Source organism: Microcaecilia unicolor, chromosome 14, assembly GCF_901765095.1.
Source record: "Microcaecilia unicolor chromosome 14, aMicUni1.1, whole genome shotgun sequence".
NCBI classification, from domain to species: domain Eukaryota; kingdom Metazoa; phylum Chordata; class Amphibia; order Gymnophiona; family Siphonopidae; genus Microcaecilia; species Microcaecilia unicolor.
The window spans coordinates 47872126-47896685 of record NC_044044.1 but is presented as its reverse complement, the minus strand read 5'-3'; the positions used below and the strand labels follow the sequence as shown (position 1 = coordinate 47896685).

At 46.3% G+C, this 24560-nt stretch overlaps 1 protein-coding gene across 1 annotated transcript in view; it reads left to right on the top strand.

The window, feature by feature from the left end:
* LOC115457638 overlaps nt 1–24102 on the top strand; it is a 51692-nt gene extending 27590 nt beyond the window's left edge. The window contains exons 2-5 of the mRNA XM_030187150.1: nt 1444–1785; nt 13431–13541; nt 18260–18339; nt 23983–24102. Coding sequence (XP_030043010.1) covers nt 1444–1785; nt 13431–13541; nt 18260–18339; nt 23983–24090 — 641 coding nt within the window. The 3' untranslated portion in view covers nt 24091–24102. The remainder of the gene's footprint in view (nt 1–1443; nt 1786–13430; nt 13542–18259; nt 18340–23982) is intronic.
* The last annotated feature ends 458 nt before the right edge of the window (nt 24103–24560 follow it).

Here is a 24560-nt window from a genome sequence, read left to right as displayed (position 1 = left end):
GGTGGGGGGGGGGGTGGAGGGGTGGCATTGTTCCAAAGGGCAATGAGAAAGAAGGCCCAATGTCTGGTTTGTTCTTGTTGGGCAAATTATCTGATGTAAAAGGGACCGACCCATTATTGGCTAAATGAAAATTCCGATAATACGGAAAGCACTGCATAAACCTGTCAAACAATGCATAAACAAAGGCATAGAATTCCTGATTTTCTAAAAGAAAGTTTTTAATAGAAATAAATGCGATTAACATCACCAGGAAGACTGTCGGATATGCCGGATGGTTAGATTAGCGAAGGTTGGATAATCAAGACTGTACTGTAATTGCTGACTTTTTTGGTCTAGTCCTCTGCTCAGTGCTCACCTTTGGCCCAATATTCAAAGTGAGTTAACCAGCCACGAACGACCGCCGACCAGTTAACTTGCGTCTAAGCAGATAACCAGTCATTCTAGGCAGCATTTAACTGGTTATTGCCAGTGAAAATGACTGGTTAGCACCGAAGAAAAGCCAGCAATGTTGGAAGTGTTCCTTGGTCATGACCTCTTAAGTCCCAATATTTGGAACTTAAGCGGCAAGACTTAGAGGGCAAATAACGCCACATAAAAGGTACGCCTGTCTTTGCCCACTGAACCATGGCTGGTTAAGTCTGAATATCGCCTTAACTGCTCATACACTAGCCAGCGTTGAAAAACCCAGATAATTAATGCCAGTCACTGGAAACAGCCAGCATTGAATATCTGGGTGGAACACCAAAGGCAGGCAGTCAAAGTACTGCCCTCTGCTAGCTGAATTGGATGAGGGGGTGGGGGTGGGGGGGCTTGTGTTCTGATCCCAGTAGTAACCTGGCTCTAGACTTTGCTAACTAAAGAGGTGCCCTGACTGGAGCTGGTAGATCTATACTGGTTGCATCTTTCTCTTCCCTTTTTATGTAAAGACTAGTAAAAAAAAAAAGCCCCGTTTCTGATGCAAATGAAACGGGGGCTAGCAAGGTTTTCTTCTGTGTGCATGTGGGAGTGTGTGTGTCCCTGCCCTCTGCCCTCTCTCCCTTCCCCTGTGCTGTCTGTCTCCTCCCCCCTCGGAGTCGAGTCCTTCAGTGTTAAGTTTCCTGCTGTGCTGTGTTTGTGTTACAGAGATAGTGAGGGCTTCTGCCCTCTCTCCCCTCCCCCCTCTGAGTCCTTCACTGTTACAGAGAGAGCGATTTGATTTCGTGCTTTGCTGTATTTTCCTTCACTGTTTGTGTTACAGAGAGAGCGAGGGCGGGGCAGACACTCATGGGGAAACCGGATTATCTCTCCCCCTTCACACTTCCGGCTGGAGGCTTCATTTAGAACGTTGGTGGTGCCTTTTATATATAGAGATGTCACTAGGCTAAAATGATAGCTAAGCATAAAAGAAATGGACACTATCTATTTACCTATTCTAATTAAGAGATTTTGCTTCCTTTCCCCTAGGTGTTGGGAATATTCAAGAACAAGATCCTCCTCCTATCGTTGTACATGGGAACGTGGGAGAATCTACCTGTCTCAGTCTTAATGTGTCCCTAGAGGAAATAAGAGGCATACGATGGTTCTTCTCCAGTGTCTACAATTCTGAAAAACTGTGGATTGGAGAATACAGAAATGGAACATTTCAGGATCGCCTAAGTGGCAAATTTGACCAGAGACTAACGATGAACGATGGGAAAACACTGAAGATTGATGAACTGAAAAAGAATGATACTGGGACTTTTGAAGCTCAAATTGCATTTTCAGATAATAACATGGTAGAACAAATGTTTCAACTCTGTGTCCATGGTAAGTGCCATTCTAATTTATTTATTTTTTGTACTGAGTTGTCAAAACATAAAGGTGTTTCATACTCAGACCATCACAAGTCCGTAAGAAGGGAAGAGGTTAATGTAGTAGTTTAGTCGCAAATGTAACACTGTATGACAGACATGGCGTGAACCTCCTGGGAAAGATGCTTCATTATGTTTTACTTACTATGTATAAATATTCGTTTAGATTAATTTCTTAATCTTACATCTTGGATCAATTCCTAAAACATTTTTTGTGGTCAGTAGTGAGGAAAACAAGTAGTAATTATTTACTTATTTCATTAATTATTACATAAGTACATAAGTAATGCCACACTGGGAAAAGACCAAGGGTCCATCGAGCCCAGCATCCTGTCCACGACAGCGGCCAATCCAGGCCAAGGGCACCTGGCGAGCTTCCCAAACGTACAAACATTCTATACAATCAAGCCATTGTGACATCACTAATGAGGTTGGCTCTTATTGGTGGAATGAGCCACTATGACATCACAATAGGTTAAATCACTGCTCTATGTAATAAAAGTGAGCCAAGTAGAGGACATAAGTACATAAGTAATGCCACACTGGGAAAAGACCAAGGGTCCATCGAGCCCAGCATCCTGTCCACGACAGCGGCCAATCCAGGCCAAGGGCACCTGGCGAGCTTCCCAAACGTACAAATATTCTATACATGTTATTCCCGGAATTGTGGATTTTTCCCAAGTCCATTTAGTAGGGGTTTATTGACTTGTCCTTTAGGAAACCGTCTAACCCCCTTTTAAACTCTGCCAAGCTAACCGCCTTCACCACATTCTCCGGCAACGAATTCCAGAGTTTAATTACGCATTGGGTGAAGAAAAAGTTTCTCTGATTTGTTTTAAATTTACTACACTGTAGTTTCATCGCATGCCCCATGAAACTACAGTGTAGTAAATTCAAAACAAAAGAACATAAGACTAGCCATACTGGCTCAGACCAATGCTTCATCTAGCCCAGTATCCTATTTCCAACAGTGGCCAAGTACCTGGTAGAAACCCAAATAGTAGCAAGATTCCATGCTACAAATCTCAGGGCAAACAGTTGCTTCCCATATCTGTCTCAATAGCAGACTATGGACTTTTCCTCCAGGAACTTGTCCAAACCTTTTTTAAACCCAGATATGCTAACCGCTGTTACCACATCCTCTGGTAACAAGTTCCAGGGCTTAACTATTTGTTGAGTGACAAACTATTTCCTCCGATTTGTTTTAAAAGTATTTCCATGCAACTTCCTCGAGTGTCCCCTAGTCTTTGTACTTTTGGAAAGAGTAAAAATCAATTCACTTCTACTCGTTCTACCCAGGATTTTATAGACCTCAATCATATCCCTCCTCAGGTATCTCTTTTCCAAGCTGAAGAGCCCTAACCTCTTTAACTTTTCCTCATATGAGAGGAGTTCCATCCCCTTTATCATTTTGGTCGCTCTTCTTTGAACCTTTTCTAATTCCGCTATATCTTTTTTGAGATATGGCAACCAGAACTGAATGCAGTACTCAAGGTGAAGTCACACAGTGAAGCAATATAAAGGGACTAGCCTTTGAGCCCGTAAAAATGGGCTATTATAGGAAGGGAGGGTTGAAAGGCCCGCCCCCGCCGCCGAGTTCACCGCTGCCCCTCCCCCTCCAAATTCGCCTCCCCCCCGAGCCGTCACCACCCACCTTCCACCCGGCCGGGCCCTCACTCCGCCACTGAAATGTGAATTGTGAATTGTGTTAAAGTTTAATAAAGCAAATTAAAAAAAAACAAAAAAAATACCACAAGTCCAAGCTATCTTTGAGCCCAAGGCAGAGAAAACTGCTGAAGAGTCTGTAGTAGACCAGGTATCCACAGTCTTTATGGGAGGCAGGAGGTCCCTCAGACAACAGGAGTTAAAGCTGCTTCCCTTAATCTCTTCCTTTTGGAAGATACTATGCAGCTTACACATCAGAAATGAGCTGCCACAGCATGCACTCAGGAGTGAGTCCATGACTGAAAAGGCCGGGGAATATATTTGAAGAGATGAGTCATATAAATCCATATTCTTTATCCTAAACCAGTCCAGAAAGAGGTTGCATCCCTGTACCAGCAGGTGGAAGTAAAGAATGACATGTCAGTGACATCACCAGTATAAGGATTAAACTTGAATTCTCAACCAGGTCACCTCCACCCCTGCCTCCGTTTCTTCCTTTTCTGAAATCACTGAAGAGGAAACTACACATCTTCTTTCCTCCTCGAAACTAACTATCTGTTCCTATTCCCACCCATCTACTTAACACTATCTCGCCTACTGTCTTCCCATTTATCTGTCATATCCTCACTCTTTCACTGGTGCCTTCAAACATGCCGTAGTCACACCACTCCTTAAAAAACCTTCATTGGACCCTACCTGTCCTTCCAACTATCGCCCTATCTCCCTCCTCCCTTTCCTATCCAAGATACTTGAACGTGCCGTTCACCGCCGTTGCCTTGACTTTCTTTCATCTCAAGCTATTCATGATCCACTTCAATCTGGCTTTCGCTCCCTTCATTCAACTGAAACAGCGCTTGCTAAAGTCTCCAATGATCTATTCCTAGCCAAATCCAAAGGTCTCCATTCTATACTCATCCTTCTCGATCTGTCTGCTGCTTTTGACACTGTTGATCACAGCCTACTCCTTGATACGCTGTCCTCACTTGGATTTCAGGGCTCTGTTCTTTCCTGGTTTTCTTCTTATCTCTCCCAGCATACCTTTAGTGTATACTTCTACTTCTATTCTATCCCACTGTCATTTGGTGTACCTCAGGGATCTGTCCTGGGACCTCTTCTCTTCGCCATCTATACTTCTTCCCTTGGTACTCTGATCTCATCCCATGGTTTTCAGTATCATCTTTATGCTGATGACTCCCAGATCTACCTCTCGACACCAGAAATCTCAGCTGAAATCCAGGCCAAAGTATCAGCCTGCCTGTCTGACATTGCTGCCTGGATGTCTCAGCGCCATCTGAAACTAAACTTGACCAAGACTGAGCTGCTTATCTTTCCCCCTAAACCAACCTCTCCTCCTCCCCCATTCTCTATTTCTGTGGATAACACTCTCATCCTTCCTGTCTCATCAGCTTGTAACCTTGGGGTCATCTTCGACTCCTCCCTCTCCTTCTCTGCACAAATTCAACAGACTGCTAAAACGTGTCGTTTTTCTCTATAATATCAGCAAAATTCGCCCTTTCCTTTCTGAGCACACTACCAGAACCCTCATCCACACTCTTATCACCTCTCGCTTAGACTATTGCAACGTGCTTCTCACAGGTCTCCCACTTAGCCATCTCTCTCCTCTTCAATCTGTTCAAAATTCTGCTGCACGACTAATATTCCGCCAGTGTCATTATGCTCATATTAGCTCTCTCCTCAAGTCACTTCACTGGCTTCCTATCCGTTTCCGCATACAGTTCAAACTCCTATTATTGACCTATAAGTGCATTCACTCTGCAGCTCCTCAGTACCTCTCCACTCTCATCTCTCCCTACATTCCTCCCCGGGAACTCCGTTCACTGGGTAAATCTCTCTTATCTGCACCCTTCTCCTCCACTGCTAACTCCACACTCCGTTCCTTTTATCTTGCTGCACCGTATGCCTGGAATAGACTTCCTGAGCCGGTACATCAAGCTCCATCTCTGACCGTCTTCAAATCTAAGCTAAAAGCCCACCTTTTTGATGCTGCTTTTAACTCCTAACCCTTATTCACTTGTTCAGAAGCCTTATTTTATCATCCTCACTTTAACATTCCCTTATCTCTTGTTTGTCTGTCCTAATTAAATTGTAAGCTCTGTTGAGCAGGGACTGTCTCTTCATGTTCGTGTACAGTGCTGTGTACGTCTAGTAGCGCTATAGAAATGATTAGTAGTAGTAGTATAAGGAGTGATGCAGTCTTAAGAACTGGCCAGTATTTCTTTGCCTCCAGCAGATGGTGTAGGTAGATTGATTCAGCAGAATGATTAAAGTGGCTTGACTCCCTGGCATATGGCCTATAGAGTGCCCCCCCCCCCCCCCCCCCCGCCACATGGTGGGTTTGCTTGCAGGGATCTGGCCGCCAAGGTCCTTTCTTTTACTGGAGCTATCCACAGCCCGGAGCCCCAACTCAAGGGTGGTGGCTCAGTGTGGCTGGGCTCAAGGGTGCTGGCTCCCTTCCTTCCTGTAGCCAGACCTCTGGCCCATAGGCCTTAGCTTCTGAGGGGGTGGTGGAGAGTGAACCAGGACTTCTTCCCAGAAGTATTGCTCTTTTGGACCTCTGTGATTCCCCTGTCTCGCTTCTTCTCTAGTTGCCTAACCCCTTCCCTTTTGCCTGGGTTTTTTTTTTAATTTTTCAAATACTTTTCCACAAAGTTTTTTTTTCTTTGTAATTAGTATTAGAGAATCTGTATCAATTCAGAGGAAAAATCAGAAAATGCAGAAAATTCTGTTCACTACATTAGTTCACAAGAGGGGGAGACCAAGTGGGGAAATTCTAAATGAAGCTGGAACCAAAACATAGAATTCACGAATAGTTTCCTTAGTAGCACAGATCAATCCAGGACTTGTGGGTTGAGTCTATCTACCAGCAGGTGGAGATAGAGGGCACAAAAACTCATTGCCCTCAATAGCCAGTACTCGGTAGAAAAGACCTCAGTATTTCTCAATCGTCAGCACGTAGAAGATGCGTTTCTCACATCTGGTGTTGGGGTGATTTAGTGTGATTGAGTGGATCACCTGGGAATATCTGGTGGTTCCAGGTTCCCCCCCCCCCCCCTCCCCGCCGCTGCTGCTGTTCTGATCTTTGGCTGTTCTCCTTCCTCTGTTTAAAAAAAAAAAAAAACAACAGCAGTAGTGTCACTCCGTGGGGTGCATTATGAGAGCTTCAGCTGTTGCTGGCATTGCAGGAGGATCTGCGCAATTGCCCTTGTGTGGGGTGTGTTGAGTAGCAGTGAAACGCTGTTCTACATGCAAGACTTGTAAGTCTCCTTCTGGACAGTGTCCCGCTTTTACCCTTCCACTGCAGCAGGCACCCGGTGTTGAGGGTGGTTCTCGCTCCCCAAGTTTGGGTGGTAGTCGTGTTCCTGGTCAGGGTGGAGAGCTGACTCAGGGGGTTTCCTGCCTGCCTTCTCAGCCATTTTTGGCAGACGCAGCAGAAGTGGCTATTTTGGATTCCCGCGCATGTGTTCCCCCTTTTCGTCAAAATGCTGGGCTGGTTTCAGGGCCTATTTACTCATCCCTTGTGGCAAGTTCTGCGGCCAGCAACTCCTTGGAGGCTGGGCAGTGCCCCTTTTCCCCCGAATTTGCCATCGCCTTTTTGCTTAAGCAGACACAACTGACTGCATTATCCTGTGCTATTGAGACTTCTCAGTCCCCGGAGGTAGTCATGTTGCTTCCTCCTGGTGAGGGGGTTCCTTCTTTGAAGAGAGGCCCCAGACCTCTCCAGCCTTGGACTGGGGAGTTGTACTCAGTGGTGTCGGAGACGCCCTCGGTAGGCCCTCTTCACTCTTGACGGGGCACTCAGATCAGGGTGATTCCCTGGAGGAGGGTGAGCTCCCTCAGGATGAGGGAGATGATCCCTCTGTGGCCCGCCTTTTTCGCAAGGAAGAGCTTCCACTCGCTCCCTGGAACTTTTGGATATCTCTTCTCCTGCAGCACAGTGCTCTGCTGCTTCTTCCTTTATGTCGGTGTCCAAGAGGCTCCCCAAGGCCTTCCACATTCATGAGGCTATGCAAGAACTTATCTCAGCCTGGTGGATGACTCTCAATTCGGGTCTTAATGTTGTTCGAGTCATGGCTCGCTTTTACCTGCTTCTCCCAGAGGATCTGGAGAAGCTTAAGCTTCCTGCAGTGGATTTTCTGGTTACAGCAGTGACCAAGAAACTGTAGCACCTGTCCAAGGGAGTTTGGCCCTCAATGACATGCAGGATTGGAATATTGAGGTTGTTCTAAAAATGGCCTTTGAAGTGGCTGCTTGTGCCTGCAAGCCACTGTCGAGTGCTGTGTGGCTGGTGCATGCCTGAAACTTACCCAGCAGGCAGCAGATGCCTTGGGGCGGGGGACCTGGAGTCCACAGATTTGCCTAACTTGGAAGCGGGCTTGACCTACCTATTGGATGGCCTTTATGACCTGCTTTGCGCTTCTGCTAAACAGGTTGCGTTTGCAGTCTGTTCGCTCCTTGTTGTAGCTGATGTTGCTTCCAAGTCCACCTTAACTAAGCTCCTCTTTAAGGGTCGGCTCCTTTGGGGAAGATCTGGAACCCTTGATTAAAGATTTGGGGGAAACTAAGTCCCATCGTTTGCCTGAGGATCGGCAGAGACCTTTTTTCTGCGCTCCTCAGGTTTGTTTCTGTTTCCGGGACGCCGGGCTGTCCTTTGGCCCTCTCCAAGTCCAGGTATGCACAGTGCCAGGCCTCCTTTTGTTCTGATAGGAAGGCCGGTGGGCACCCCTCGTGCCTCGAACACGCTCTCTGGCATCTCATCCCCCCCTCCTACTACCCCTGGCCCTCTGAAACTTGCCTTGTACACACAACAGCATAAGCACACGCTGCTTCACTCCTCTGTAACCGGAAGCCCTCCCACTCTAGTGTCACTATCCTCTGATAAAACTTCTTATTTCCTGCTGCAGGAGTCGGACGCTAGAGAGGAGGGCTCTGGTTACAGAGGAGCGGAGCAGCATGTGCTTAATGCCACCGTGTTGTGTACAAGGCAGTTCGGAGGGCCCAAACGGGTGGGAATGAGATGCCATAGAACATGGAGTGGGCAGGAGAGAAAGGCTGCGCGGGGGAGGAGGGTACGAGAGAACAAGTTGCAAGAGCATCGGGGAGGGAGGACATTACGGTAGGACGAGAAAAATAGATGCAGGAGGGAGTAAGAGTCTGGGAGAGAGTTATAGGGTGGTAGGAAAAAAAAGACTGCCAGGTGGGGGGGGGGGGGGGGGGAGGCAGGAGAGCACGCGGGGCTGCTGGAGAGAAAAAGCTACAGGAGCACCTGGGGAAGAGGGAGGAAGTGTTAAGAAAGAAATATATGCCAGTCAGGGGAAGGGGAGGAAATTCGGACCAAAGTATCCTGTCTCCTCACTGGGCTGTATGTGGAAATGAGATTGTGCCAATGGAGAGAAAAGGAAGGGAAGAGAGATGAGGAGGAGAGACTGAAGGAGAGAGGAGATGGTACCCATGGATAAAGGGGAAAGGAAGGAATAGAAACAAGACAGATATAAGGAGGAAGAAAAAAGGCAGAACATTTTAATGTGAAATATGTATATGGGGAAGAAGTGAAGAAGAGAGGAGGAGAGAAAAGAAATGGTAACAGAGGAGGCTCTGAAAGTAGAGTTAAGAGCACAGACAGAAGAAGAGAACCAGAGATGGGGGGGGGGGGGGGGGAATAAGATGATGTAAGAGAAATTATTTTATTTTCAGTTTAGTACTGAAGTACAGTATGTCAGTTTTGAGAATTTACATCTGCAGTCGATATTTTGCCCTATACAGGTGAAAATATGGAGGGAGGAGAAGGAGACACTTTACACAATTAACCGCACAATCAGAATTTTTGATCGCACGTAATCACACGGTTCCACCTTTTAATCGGTGTACAGCCCTAATTTAGAAGAATTGAAAAGTAGCTTTACAGCTACATTTTGTATCAGTTTCAGTCACTTAATCTCCCGCGGACCAACACACTGAGCATTACAGTAGTCAAATCAATTGTATTACTAAGGCATGAATTATGATACAGAAAGCCTTTTTGTCAAACAAATGCTGAACTATCTGACACCGACTAAAAAAAACAAGATTTTACCATTCCAGAATGGAGTGGAGGAGTGGCCTAGTGGTTAGGGTGCTGGACTTTGGTCCTGGGGAACTGAGGAACTGAGCTCGATTCCCACTTCAGGCACAGGCAGCTCCTTGTGACTCTGGGCAAGTCACTTAACCCTCCATTGCCCCATGTAAGCCGCATTGAGCCTGCCATGAGTGAGAAAGCGCGGGGTACAAATGTAACAAAAATAAAATAGATACTATTGGAGATTCTACATGGAATGTTGCTACCATTCATGTTGCTACTATTCCACTAGCAACATTCCATGTAGAAGGCTTCGCAGGCTTCTGTTTCTGTGAGTCTGATGTCCTGCACGTACGTGCAGGACGTCAGACTCACAGAAGCAGAAGCCTGCGCGGCCACATTGGTGATCTGCAAGGGCCGACTAGGGTGGTGGACTTTGGTCCTGAGTTCGATTCCCACTTCAGGCACAGGCAGCTCCTTGTGACTCTGGGCAAGTCACTTAACCCTCCATTGCCCCATGTAAGCCGCATTGAGCCTGCCATGAGTGGGAAAGCGCAGGGTACAAATGTAACAAAAATAAAATAGATACTATTGGAGATTCTACATGGAATGTTGCTACTATTGGAGATTCTACATGGAATGTTGCTATTCCACCAGCAACATTCCATGTAGAAGGCTGCGCAGGCTTCAGGCTTCTGTTTCTGTGACTCTGACGTCCTGCACGTAGGTGCAGGACGTCAGACTCACAGAAGCAGAAGCCTGCGCGGCCACATTGCTGATCTGCAAGGGCCGACTTCTACATGGAATGTTGCTAGTGGAATAGCAACATTCCATGTAGAATCTCAAATAGTAGCAACAGTGGAGGAGTGGCCTAGTGGTTAGGGTGGTGGACTCTGGTCCTGGGGAACTGGGTTCGATTCCCACTTCAGGCACAGGCAGCTCCTTGTGACTCTGGGCAAGTCACTTAACCCTCCATTGCCCCATGTAAGCCGCATTGAGCCTGCCATGAGTGGGAAAGCGCAGGGTACTAATGTAACAAAAATAAAATAGATACTATTGGAGATTCTACATGGAATGTTGCTACTATTGGAGATTCTACATGGAATGTTGCTATTCCACCAGCAACATTCCATGTAGAAGGCTGCGCAGGCTTCAGGCTTCTGTTTCTGTGACTCTGACGTCCTGCACGTAGGTGCAGGACGTCAGACTCACAGAAGCAGAAGCCTGCGCGGCCACATTGCTGATCTGCAAGGGCCGACTTCTACATGGAATGTTGCTAGTGGAATAGCAACATTCCATGTAGAATCTCAAATAGTAGCAACAGTGGAGGAGTGGCCTAGTGGTTAGGGTGGTGGACTCTGGTCCTGGGGAACTGGGTTTGATTCCCACTTCAGGCACAGGCAGCTCCTTGTGACTCTGGGCAAGTCACTTAACCCTCCATTGCCCCATGTAAGCCGCATTGAGCCTGCCATGAGTGGGAAAGCACAGGGTACTAATGTAACAAAAATAAAATAGATACTATTGGAGATTCTACACGGAATGTTGCTACTATTGGAGATTCTACATGGAATGTTGCTACTATTGGAGATTCTACATGGAATGTTGCTATTCCACCAGCAACATTCCATGTAGAAGGCTGCGCAGGCTTCAGGCTTCTGTTTCTGTGACTCTGACGTCCTGCACGTAGGTGCAGGACGTCAGACTCACAGAAGCAGAAGCCTGCGCGGCCACATTGCTGATCTGCAAGGGCCGACTTCTACATGGAATGTTGCTATTCCACTAGCAACATTCCATGTAGAATCTCAAATAGTAGCAACAGTGGAGGAGTGGCCTAGTGGTTAGGGTGGTGGACTTTGGTCCTGAGGAACTGAGTTTGATTCCCACTTCAGGCACAGGCAGCTCCTTGTGACTCTGGGCAAGTCACTTAACCCTCCATTGCCCCATGTAAGCCGCATTGAGCCTGCCATGAGTGGGAAAGCGCGGGGTACAAATGTAACAAAAATAAAATAGATACTATTGGAGATTCTACATGGAATGTTGCTACTATTGGAGATTCTACATGGAATGTTGCTATTCCACTAGCAACATTCCATGTACAAGGCTGCGCAGGCTTCTGTTTCTGTGAGTCTGACGTGTCAGACTCACAGAAGCAGAAGCCTGCGCGGCCACATTGGTGATCTGCAAGGGCCGACTTCTACATGGAATGTTGCTATTCCACTAGCAACATTCCATGTAGAAGGCTGCGCAGGCTTCAGGCTTCTGTTTCTGTGACTCTGACGTGCAGGACGTCAGACTCACAGAAGCAGAAGCCTGCGCGGCCACATTGCTGATCTGCAAGGGCCGACTTCTACATGGAATGTTGCTATTCCACTAGCAACATTCCATGTAGAATCTCAAATAGTAGCAACAGTGGAGGAGTGGCCTAGTGGTTAGGGTGGTGGACTTTGGTCCTGAGGAACTGAGTTTGATTCCCACTTCAGGCACAGGCAGCTCCTTGTGACTCTGGGCAAGTCACTTAACCCTCCATTGCCCCATGTAAGCCGCATTGAGCCTGCCATGAGTGGGAAAGCGCGGGGTACAAATGTAACAAAAATAAAATAGATACTATTGGAGATTCTACATGGAATGTTGCTACTATTGGAGATTCTACATGGAATGTTGCTATTCCACTAGCAACATTCTATGTACAAGGCTGCGCAGGCTTCTGTTTCTGTGAGTCTGACGTGTCAGACTCACAGAAGCAGAAGCCTGCGCGGCCACATTGGTGATCTGCAAGGGCCGACTTCTACATGGAATGTTGCTATTCCACTAGCAACATTCCATGTAGAAGGCCTGCGCAGGCTTCAGGCTTCTGTTTCTGTGACTCTGACGTGCAGGACGTCAGACTCACAGAAGCAGAAGCCTGCGCGGCCACATTGCTGATCTGCAAGGGCCGACTTCTACATGGAATGTTGCTATTCCACTAGCAACATTCCATGTAGAATCTCAAATAGTAGCAACAGTGGAGGAGTGGCCTAGTGGTTAGGGTGGTGGACTTTGGTCCTGAGGAACTGAGTTTGATTCCCACTTCAGGCACAGGCAGCTCCTTGTGACTCTGGGCAAGTCACTTAACCCTCCATTGCCCCATGTAAGCCGCATTGAGCCTGCCATGAGTGGGAAAGCATAGGGTACAAATGTAACAAAAATAAAATAAAAATACCATTTTTATATTTTCCCTTTTTTATCCGACTGTTATTTAACACTCATGTTCTACATATATGACCAATTGTATATGTATTCTGAAATGGCATAAGTCATGACGAAAAAAAATTGTAAGCCACATTGAGCCTGCACATAGGTGGGAAAACGTGGGATACAAATGCAACAAATAAATAATGAGTGGAGTTGAACGGGTAGATGTGAAGCGTCTGTTTACTGTTTCCAAAAATACTAGGACTAGGGGGCATGCGATGAAGCTACAAAGTAGTAAATTTAAAGCAAATTGGAGAAAATGTTTCTTCACTCAACGTGTAATTAAACTCTGGAAGTTGTTGCCAGAGAATGTGGTAAAGGCGATTAGTGGAGTTTTATAAAGGTTTGGACGGCTTCCTAAAGGAAAAATCCATAGAGCATTATTAAAATGGACTTGGGGAAAATCCACTGCTTATTTCTGGGATAAGCATGGCAATACTTATGTACTTATGCACTTACGCTGTGCTATATGATTCTTATATTCCGCTAAGTTCAAAACAGATTCTAAACAGATTACAAATAATAAGTCCTTCGGGGGAATTTACAGTTGCATATCTGAACTGGAAGCCCTGCAGCGTAGAAGGAAAGAGCCAAGTCAAACCAAGTAAAAACCTGTTCACCTTTAATTCCAGGTGGAAAACAAGAATTGTTCTGTCTACTGTTCATGTCCATTACTTTCATTGCAATCATCGTAATAACTCTGCTCATGTTCTTCTATTGGAAGAAGAAAAGGAAGCGCTACGGTAGGTGGTGTCATCTCTATTATTATTATTAGCATTATTAGCATTTGTATAGCGCTACCAGATGCACACAGCGCTGATCCCCCTCATCCTTGTAACACCCTCCCCTTTTCTAAATAAAACACCAAAGACAGCCCTTAAACGGATCTGTAGGAAACAGACACATTCAAAGGTCAGCTGGGGAAGGGCCCATCCAGGTCTGTTTTACTGTCTTCCAAGGTTCCCTCCGAAGCCATCCAGCCCAAGATCTCGGGGCTTTTTAGGTTGAGCTGTTTTAATGTGGGAGGGGATTAGTTTGGATTTGGAGAGCCAGATCTTGTTCAGCTCAGAGCACTCCCCCCTGCCCCAGACAGATTTGTTTTGGATCAGCTGACTCGGGGTGAAGAGTGCCAAATGACCTGTTAAGTCATCGTATCCCATCAACACCCTTTTTCACCAAGGCCATAGCCCAGATCCATCTGGGAATTCAGTGGGACAGGGGTTGCTTAAAAAAGGCAGTTTAAAAAATGCATGACGCCTGTTGAAGTCTGCAGGGTTGTCACTGTATTTTTTAAACGATGGCCACAGAGCTTAAAAATAGGTATAATCTTGTTTCTGCTATGTAACTGGTTTGGTGGATTGTTCCCGTTCTCATTAATGTGGACTATTATTTCTTCTTATTTGTTTGTATTATTCAAAAGTATTCAATAAAAACTATCCACCTGATATTCAAAGCCATTTAAACAGCCAACAGCTGTATGTGTAGTGGCAGTTTTAACCTGCATTAATGGAGGTAGCCACCCTTATCATCCAATTTTCTATACTCACTTTGCCTTTTCCAAAATATGGGCACTAGCAGTTCTCATTTTTAAACATATATCATCATTACACCGTTCTCCTTTCTATTAGGAGCAGTGACACACCGGAATAAGCCAGTACTCGCCCCCATGGAAAAACCTTTTCTCCAGAGTAAAGACTGTCTGGCCCTTGGGACGACGTTTTTCTTCCCCTCTTCACCTCAGGCTCCAACTATTCCCTGCGGATGCTTATAGTGTGGCTTAGCACTGCTTTAGGGTTGACTCTCTTCCTGACTAATGGGAAGGCCTAGTGGCGTCTTTGGGGGCAGGAATGAACCGCATTCGTTCCTGCGCTGTGCCATTGCTGCATTACAGTGGCTGCCGACATTTCCTGTAGCAGCCGCGCAAGACTGCCGCAGGAGGTCCCAGCAGCCATTGCGATGGAGGAGCAGCATGGGGCAAGAACAAGTGGAGTTCATTCCTGGCCCCCGAAGATGCCACTAGACCACCAGGCCTTCCTAAGGTAAGCCTGGGGAAGGCCTATGGGTGGGATGGGAGGGGAAGTGATTGCAGGGGAGGACAATGAAGAGAGAGGAGGTCGCCGCCGGGGGAGGGAGGAGATCAGCTCAGGAGGAGGACATTTTTGATTGGGGGGAGTTTCATTAGTGTCCGTTAAAACCAAGCAGCCAATGTCGGGCTCTAGATAAGGCAGCCTTCCGCTCAAAAAGAAGCAGCAGCAAACCAGACCTATTGTAGGCCCAGGGAGGGCCTATGGTGGGGGTGGGGAGAGTGGGTTTCAGATTTTAGCCAAAAACTCACAGGTATTTTGGCTGAAATCCAAATCTGATTTTTCAGTCCAGTTTTGGTGCCAAATTTGAAACTGAAATTCAGTTGGTTTCTGACCTTATCACAATAGCCCCACAGTTCAAATGAACAATTGGGTCTAGGCACAGCAGAAAGAAGTGGCCCGATGTGCCGCTGTTCACTTCCCCTTTCTCTTGCCATGCAGTCATCGTCGTGGGGGAAGCGGGGAGAGATTGAGGAAAGCTGTTGATGCCAGTGTGTGTGCAGAATTCTGTGCAGGCATAAATGAGTGAATATCCAGTTAAATCTAAGCTTTCTTCGAAGCTTGCTTCAAATTAAATGGTGGCTAGTTGGGCAAGTTACTTATATTAGCCATGATGAATCAGAGTTTAGCAACTGGCTAGGTGCCTAGAGATTGGAAGCATTCAGCGGTTCAACGGATCCAGCTGTACTCCTTTCAGTTCTGATTGAGGCCTGAGCCCTTATCAGCTGATTTCAAATCTGCCTTTGTTGGTGAAAGTAACAGAGCAGGTTGTAGTTTTGTTTCTTCTTCTGACTTGTTACATCCTAGGCAAACTGTGTATTGTATGGGATATAGCGCGGAAACAACCTTGGTTGAATTAGTGAATTGAGAAGTATATTAGACTCAGAGGATCAGGTCCTAGTGGTATCCATAGACCTGGCCTCTGCTTTTGATACAGTAGATCATGATTTGTTGGCACGCTCTGCGTGTGGGGGGGCGTTAATGGGCTGGTTTTGCATTAGTTTGTGAATTTTTTTAACTGAACATTCGTTCGCTGTGCTGCAGGAGCTTGAGGTGAGGTGTCTAATTCTCAGCCTTCACAGTATTGAGTACCACAAGGCGAGGCCTTGTCTCCCATTTTATTAAATGCTTTTGTTGCTCCGTTAGTGAGTGTGATTCACAGTTATGGGATTAGTCCTTATATTCTCTTGTTGGTATGGAGGGTTAAGAAATCGCAACCGGATTTGAAAGGTCTGTAGGGGGGGTGTAGCTGCAGTTGAGACTTGGTTGGGTGGGAGTAGATTGGTGTTGAGTATTGAGAAGACAGTGGCATGTTGGATTCATGGTGGAAGGGGAGTCATGGATCCTTTGGTGATGCTGTTTAGACGGTCTTAATGATTTATTTATTTACAAGAACTTGATATACCACAATGGACCAAAAATGGTTTTTAAAGCTGTCTTAAACGTCATGTATGAGGACTCTGAATGCAAGTGAGCAGGAAGTGAGTTCCAAAGCCATGGACCAGCATAACCTGTGGTAGAACCTTTTAAATACCAAGGGGTATTGATTGATGGAAAGTTGTCATTTTTGCCTCAAGTGGCTGGGTTTGCTATGATAGGGGGTATATGACACTTAGGAGATTGAGGGCTGTTCGGAATTTGGTAGATCGTGATTTTTTTTCTACCTCTCTTGCATAGTTCATTCGTGTCCCAAGTTGACTATTCTAGTGCGTTGCTGTTTGCTATTCCTCAGGTTGAACTGTGCAAGTTGCAAACCTTGCAAAATATGGCAACTCTCCTATTGGGAAGTTTTGCAAAGGTAGGATCATGTAACTCCGCTATATATATGTTATCATTGGCAACCAGTTCATTATAGGGTGCACTTTAAGCTGTTAGTCTTAACTCATAAATTTTATCATACTGGTGTTCCATCAACATTACGGAAGTTATTAGTATCCATATGCCAAGAGGAATGCTATTCCGGAATGGAACTTTTGTTGCAGATGCCGGCGGTGACAAGTTCTTGGTTGGAAATTACGCGTAAGGGGGTGTTTTTAATCTTGCACTTAGGCTGTGGAATGCTTTGCCACAGGCACCTAGGGAGGTGCAGTCTCTAGTTCAGTTTAAGAGATTGCTGAAGGCACACATTTTTCAGCAGTCCTTTTCAGTTTCTCTTCCTGAGGGAGCCCAGTTGAAAGATCACCATTCTCAGATATAAATAGGCAGATGAATACTGTATTTTGTTTATAATTTGATATGTTTGGCTCTGATGGCTGTTTGATCGTGGGTGAGTATGCTTTACTGTTTTTTTTTAATGGAATTCTTTTTATATGTTATAATGATTTATTATTTTAAACAGCTTCGATTGCTATGCTAGGGAAGTGGTATATCAATAAACTTAACCCTCCATTGCTTTAGGTACAAACTTATGTAAACCCTCCAAGTACAGGGAAATACATGTAGGTACAGGAGGTAACTCTCCTTGAGCTACCACTGATAAAGGTAAATTCAAAGAAATAAACTTATTGCATAAAAGTTGTGCTGTTAAATTTGGGACAGCTGTTCCATTGGAAGGAGTTGCTCATCTAGATTTAGCCAGTTAATGTTGAATGTTGTGCTAACCAGATAACCCATTTAAGTCCTACCTTTTTATCTGGGGTCTTTGTTTAGCTAAATCTCTATATATAAAAGGCACCACCAACGTTCTAAATGAAGCCTCCAGCTGGAAGTGTGAAGGGGGAGAGATATCCGGTTTCCCCATGAGGGTCTGCCCCGCCCTCGCTCTCTCTGTAACACAAACAGTGAAGGAAAACACAGCAAAGCACGAAATCAAATCGCTCTCTCTGTAACAGTGAAGGACTCGGAGGGGGGAGGGGAGAGAGGGCAGAAGCCCTCACTATCTCTGTAACACAAACACAGCACAGCAAGAAACTTAACACTGAAGGACTGGACTCCCAGGGGGGAGGGGACAGAGACCAGAGGCGACAGACAGCACAGGGGAAGGGAGAGAGGGCAGAGGGCAGGGACACACACACTCCCACATGCACACAGAAGAAAACCTTGCTAGCCCCTGTTTCATTTGCATCAGAAACGAGGCTTTTTTACTAGTCTGTCTATATTTCTGCAGTTAAAGGCTAATTTTGAGCACACAATCTTTTGAATAATTGACCTCTTTTATGTATTACTGTGGCAGGCTGTGGGGAAAGGGAGGGGGATTAAGGAGAGGGAGAAGGGCAAAGGAAGAGAGCAACAGAAGAATAAAAAGGAGAGGGAGCAAGGGCTGAGAGATGTCGCCCTATATGAGTAGTTACAGTGATGAACAGGCAGCTCCATACGCCCTTTACCTTTCTGTAATAAGCTTGCTGGTAATCTTGTTTTGTTTTCTTATCTTTTATAAGCTGCTTCCTATATCAGCAAAATATGGAGCTATGTCTGGAGACAAGATGACACTGGGATACCTCCAAGAGAAAACAATGACGTAAGGTCTTTCTCTCATGACCTGTTTCTGTAGAACTTGGTAAAAAGGCCACAGTTTTGTAGCTCGGTTGTAAGCAAACATTTGCAGACAGTGAAGGATTAAGGGAAAGGGGTTGGGAAGATCACCAAACCTAGATTAATGGAAATAGTAATGAGTAGGGTTTGTCTGTGGTTGGGGTTCTGCCTGAGACCTTGAGCACCCGTTAATCCTTGCATGTGTAGAACCCGTATTAACCAGGGATGATTGCTCAGTAAACTCCATCTATATGTCTTATGGAAGGAAGTAGGAAATTTTAGTTGAAAATTTTTTATAGATAATTTTGTAAGAGTTTATGGGAATTTTATATTTAGAAATGATTGAAAAAAAACTTCCTTGTCATCAATACCAGATCAGTCCAGACCAATGGGTTATGTCCATCCACCAGCGGAAGGAGACAGAGAAAATAGTTCCAAGTACTTTGCCTCTTAAGGGTATCGTGCGACCTGGAATGTTCAGTATTTTCTCTGTCTCCTAGCAGATGGTGGGCGGATTGTGCAGCTCTGTCTCGTGCATAGCTGGTTACTCCTGCCCTCCCTGGGTTTCCCTGGTGGCAGTTGAGCGGGGGGGGGGGGGGGGGGGGGGGGGGGGGGGGGGGGGGGGGGGGGGGGGGGGGGGGGGGGGGGGGGCATGGCTGATTTCCTGGAGTTTGGGATTGGACTAACTGATACCCGGTCTCTGGGTTCCTCATCATTCAGCTCGGTTACACCCGGCCCCTCCCCCTTTTCCAGCTTCACCCCGTCCCACTGGGGCATTTTGGGAGTGTTGTGAGGATTACTATTGAAGTTTGAGCTGGAGTCCTGGCAGCACATTACAGCACAGCAAGTATATGACTTTCTTTCAGGAACTGAGCAATTTCTTCCTCAGTGTTACTGTGCAGATAAGTGCTTTCTGTGGCATACAGAACACCGTTCCTTTGGTGCCTAGGTTTCCATTTTTTTTATTATAGGGTGCTAGTTTCCTGCCCGCATGGGATGTGTTTAAAAAAAAAAAAAAAAAAAGCTCTGTCGGTAGCTATTTCCTTTTCTGGGCAGTCCTTCTCTCCTATTGTTCCCACTTTGGCTGGTTGGCATAAGGTTATTGGGGGAATTTACTGGCATGGTACCTGCACGTTGATAGTTCTTCTGCGGCATGGGGTGCCTGCTCTTCAGTCTCGAGTAGCAATGCCTGCTTGGGGGCACTTTGTTGCCTCGGCATTCTATCTTTATTTGCCTTCCTGATTTCTCTTGGCACGCCTTCCTTTTTTTTCTTCAGTCTTCTTCCGCCATTGTGGCATCGGCTCAACTGTTTAGCTTGTTGTGCTGTAAATAAATAAATAAATAAAAGGGGGAAGGAAAGGGTTCTAGCTTGACTCTCTTTGACAGGCCTCTTCCTGGATTCTTTTGGCGGTATGTCTGTGTTTGTGATGCAGTGTCGGGTGGGCTGTTGCGATTGGAATCTTTGGGGCATCGGCAGCTGGTTAGCCTAGCAGTCTTTCAGTCTGCCTTTGCGGACTTTAGTGATGGGAGTTTTACTTATGTCCCGTTGGGATTTTTCTACTGATTGCTGTTCTTGCATGCCTTTCACGTCTCCCTATAGGGTAGGAGTGCAGCCCTGACTTGGATCGAAGTTAATCTTTGTTCCTCTGGCTCATGCAGGTCTGGCTAGCCTACTTTTAGGTGCCATGGAGTTCCTGCTATTCTCTAAGTACTTTACATGTAGATGGGATTGGACTTATTCTTTCCCTTCTTTCTTAGCCAGGCCGGTTGCTTCTTGTCTCCGGTACTCTTCCGCTTAGTTCTCTTTACGCCCTTAGAATTTGGACCCTTCTGCAGGTCCCTTATGTGGTGTTCTTGCCTCTTTGAGGCTCACTTCCTGACTACTTTTCTGGCTCTATCCCTGGAGCAGACCTTTTCTTTCCCTTGAGACTGCTTGCAGCTTCCCTCTGGGGTTGCTTCTACCTTGCTACAAACTGAGCTTCTCTGCTTCCTTCTGAGTGTTCTGAAGCTATGGCAGCTTTCAGTGGCTTGTTTAGTTCCTTTGGGACAGGTCCTTTGGAATTCCACTTTCATTTGTTTTCTTCAGGACCTCGTTCCCTTGGGGCTTGGATTGGCAGGGATTAGCTGCTGGCTTTCCTTTGGATGCCAGGACTGGTAGCAGATCCCTTTGGCTTTTGTTTTTCCCCTGGTTTGCATTCTGACCTTCTAGAGACTGTGGTTCTGTTTTGTCTCAAAGGTAAGTCTCCTTTAGGGGTTGACAGGCTGACATCAGCCCCACCACTACCACCATCCTGGCTTCTTGAGGGTGCACTGCCATTTTGGCTCTCTGTCGCCCTACTTTCTTCTGCTGGACTTCCTTTTTTGGGCAGTTGCCTTCCAGTCTCTCTTTGGGTTGTTGATCTGTTTATGCCAGAATGGCCATTCTATTTCCAAGCATCATTGTGTTATTCTGGCTTTGTTCCTGTCAGTCTCGGCTTGCTAGGTCGACCCTCTCTGCTTCTGGGGAGATTGGACCTCCCTTCACCTCTGCCTGTATAGACCAACTCCTTCCTTTTGGCCTACTCTGGTCCCATTTGGTTTTCGGGTTGGACTTCCTTTGGGGTTTGAGTCTTGCTCTTTTGTTGGCTATCCTTTTTAGCTTCACCTCTGTCCAGTGGGGTTCCTTTGCAGACTACTTTTCTGGAGGTCTTGTTTGAGCCATCTCTGGTTGGTGAACCTTGATTTACTCTCTAGATATAGCAAGGGTCCACCTCTGGCTCTGGAGGGTGACCCTTACTACACCTCTGGGTGTAGCTGTCAAGCCTTGGCCTATTTCTGGATGTTGAGCCCTGCTCCTTCCTTTGAGGTCGGGACCTTGTACATTTCCAACTGTTTGGCCTTGCTTGTAGTAAGGCATCAGAAACAGATGATCACACAACAAAGGCGCTGGAGTTGACTGGCGCTGAAGAAGATTTCGGCTGGCGAGGATTGGGGACCCCCGCCAGCAAACAAGGTACCAGGTGGCGGGGGGGCAGGGGGAGGCGGCTAAACAGTGCCCCCCACCTCGGCCTCTGGCTCCCCGCTCCCGCCGAGGGGTGGCTATGCCCCTGGCCAGAAGGCCTCCAACCTACGCGTTCTGGGAGTGCTGGTAAGCTATGTTTGCCTATTTTCTTGTTTATAGCAGTTGAGAGCACCATTACTTGGCTATTTGAAATACTGAACATTCCAGGCTGCACAATACCCTTAAGAGGCAATGTACTTGGAAGTATTTTCTCTGTCTCCTTCCGCTGGTGGATGGACATAACCCATCAGTCTGGACAAGTCTGGTATGATTAAAGGAAAGAAAATTATCAGGTAAGAACATAATTTTTCCTTATTTAAAAAATATTTCCCATAAGGACAATATCACTGAATTAGCATCTCCTATTGAGCAATTCCATAAGTTATCACTGTGTAATGTAAGGTTGCCTGTTTCTAATTCTGCACTCTCAAGTTCTCTCCCCCCCCCCCCCCCCCCCCCCCCCCCCCCCCCCAGTTGATCAGTCTGATGTCTTTTGGCTGGTACTGGACTATACCAAGGAGGCCCAGGTTCAAGTTGATCCCAGTTTTACTACTTAGGCCAGTGGTTCCCAAACTTTCTCGGGTCATGGTGCCCCTAGGCCAGATTTCCTCTCAGATCTCCCCTGCTTCCCATCCAACAGCGTTCAGTCTACCTTTGCTAATGGGGATGGCCAAGCCCCGCCAGCTGAAGAGGTCCACTGCCCGAAGCTCAGGCTTCATGCCGCTTGATCAGTGAGCAAATCAGTGGCATGCTTCAGCCACCGCCTGCATTCCCACACATGCCCTCCTTCTCTTCCCCCTTGCATCCAGCCTCTGCCCTCCTTCTCGTCCCCCTTTCCATCCAGCCTCTGCCCGCCTTCTCTTCCCCCTTCTGTCCAGCCTAAGTCCCCTCCCCCACAAACCCTTTTCCTGCTACTACTGCTGCTTCTGCTTCTCTAGACCAGCAGCTGCGGCAAAGCAAGCTGTAGCCACTGTGAGACAGGACTCTTCATTCACACAGCTGCTAACTGTGCCCCGGAACAGGAAGTGACATCCAAGGGGTCAGGACCATCAGCAGCATGAATGGGAGAGTCTGGCACCGCTGTGGCTAAAACTTGTTGTGCCACTGTTGCTGCTCATCTAGAGAAACCGTAGTAAGTGGCTTGGGTGGCGGGAGGGAGATGGGGAAAATATGCCATGGCATCCCAGGTGCCATTGCGCAGTTTGGGAACTGCTAACTTAGGCCCATTGAACTAGGAGTAGTCCAGAACTAGCATTTACAGACCACTGGGCGGGGGGGTGGCAGGAGGAGCAAAAGACATCCCCTTAATGACACTTGCAGGCCAACTACAGTTGTTTGAGCTGCAGTTCAGGAATTGACTGTACCTAGGGCTCATTGTCTCTGCCACACTTTGTATGTATGTGTGTGTGTGGGGGGGGGGGGGGGGGGGGAAGAACCTTGCTGGAAGACAACAATAAAGGAGAGGAATAAAGCTCAACAGAAAGAAGGCTGCACCCAAAAATAGTATGACAGTTCATGGAAAGATTTGTATAGGTAGTAGAGCTGATCTTAAAATTTTTAGCTTTTGTAGTTCAGTATCCAAAAGTTCATAATTATTCCCAAAATATACTAAGTCACAAAAAGGAGTGTGACTAATTCCTAGCCACCTGCCTGGGGTTACCCTGCGGCCACTTAGAGGGTCTATCCCCAACACAGCTGAAGACCGCCTTCACCTGCTGCTTCTGCTCTATGCTAGCACCTTCCTCCCACCGACTGGATCATAACCGCTTCTGGGCAAGTCTCCCACTCTCAAATTATCCCCAGTGATTTCTAGTTTACTGGAGACCACACTCCCAGTGGTCCCACAGTTCCCAGAAAGCACAGACCCATTATACAAACCACCAGGATTCTTTATCAGTCCAGACAGGCAGAGTCAACAAACTGAAAATGTTTATTGTCAGAAATTGAACAGTGGACAAAAAAATGTGCAGTCAGCAAACATTAACAGGTAACTGAAATATAGATCAATTATAAAACTATCTAAACATTTGCTTACTTTCTAAAAAGTACCTGGGGAGATCAGGAAATGTAGCTGCTCACCAGTTATCAAATATTACAGATCTTCAGCAAAGAGCTCTCTCTCTTTCTTCTTCTGGGCTGAAACGGGGGCAAAAGCCAGTACAATCAAAATGATATTGAGCTCCTGGGCTAATCAGAGCCCAGACAACAAGTTTTAAAACTATACTGCTCACATTACTGTAGATCACTTCTTCACTGAGTGAAACTAAAAGAGGGAGCATTCCCTTTTCCATGACAGCTTTAACATAAAACATGCACCACCTGCTGGCCACTAGAAGAAATACATTTCAGGAAATAAGGCAGTTTTACAGGCTTAAAACACACTGTTCTGTCACAAGGCGTCTTTTCAAAGCACTTGGATTTACAAAATTACATAGAGGCGTATTTTCAAAGCACTTAGACTTACAAAGTTCCATAGGTTACTATGGAACTTTGTAAGTTTAAGTGCTTTGAAAATGAGCCCTACAGTAACATTTTATATGTATTATTGATTTTCCTTTAACTTGGTTTTTCTGTTTTCTTTTTTGACAGATTTGTGAGAACCTTCAGAACAGCCTCCTGGAGTCCCAGCTTCAGCAACAGGTGCAGATTGTCAATGAAGTCATCGTACCAAAGGAGAAATCCACAGAAGTTACCTAGCTCAGCATCAGACCAGTGATGAAGCCACTGTTGGTGGGGGGGTGGGGGGGGGGGGTGCAATTATGAAGACCTAGACCATTCGGGTCCAGTGCTGGTAATGTTTAATGTAAAGAAAAACCATAATCTATAGACGTTGAAGTGTGGAGACATTTTTTTCTTCTGTGGATTACAGAAAACAAACGGGGACATTTGGTGCCCAGCACACAAGCAAGCACCCCCCCTTTCCTCCCCCTCTTCCTGGCCAGGTAATTGAAAGACAATGAGTTATGCAATTCACTGTTTTCGATAGGTGTGTTCAAAGAGGCCATTTGGAGACTATTTGGACGCAGCAGGTTTCCATCTGTTGAGAACTAATTACATTTGAAGGGAGGAAGGAGATGGACACTACTTCTACTACTTATCATTTCTATAGCGCTACTAGACGTACGCAGCGCTGTACACTTGAACATGAAGAGACAGTCCCTGCTCGA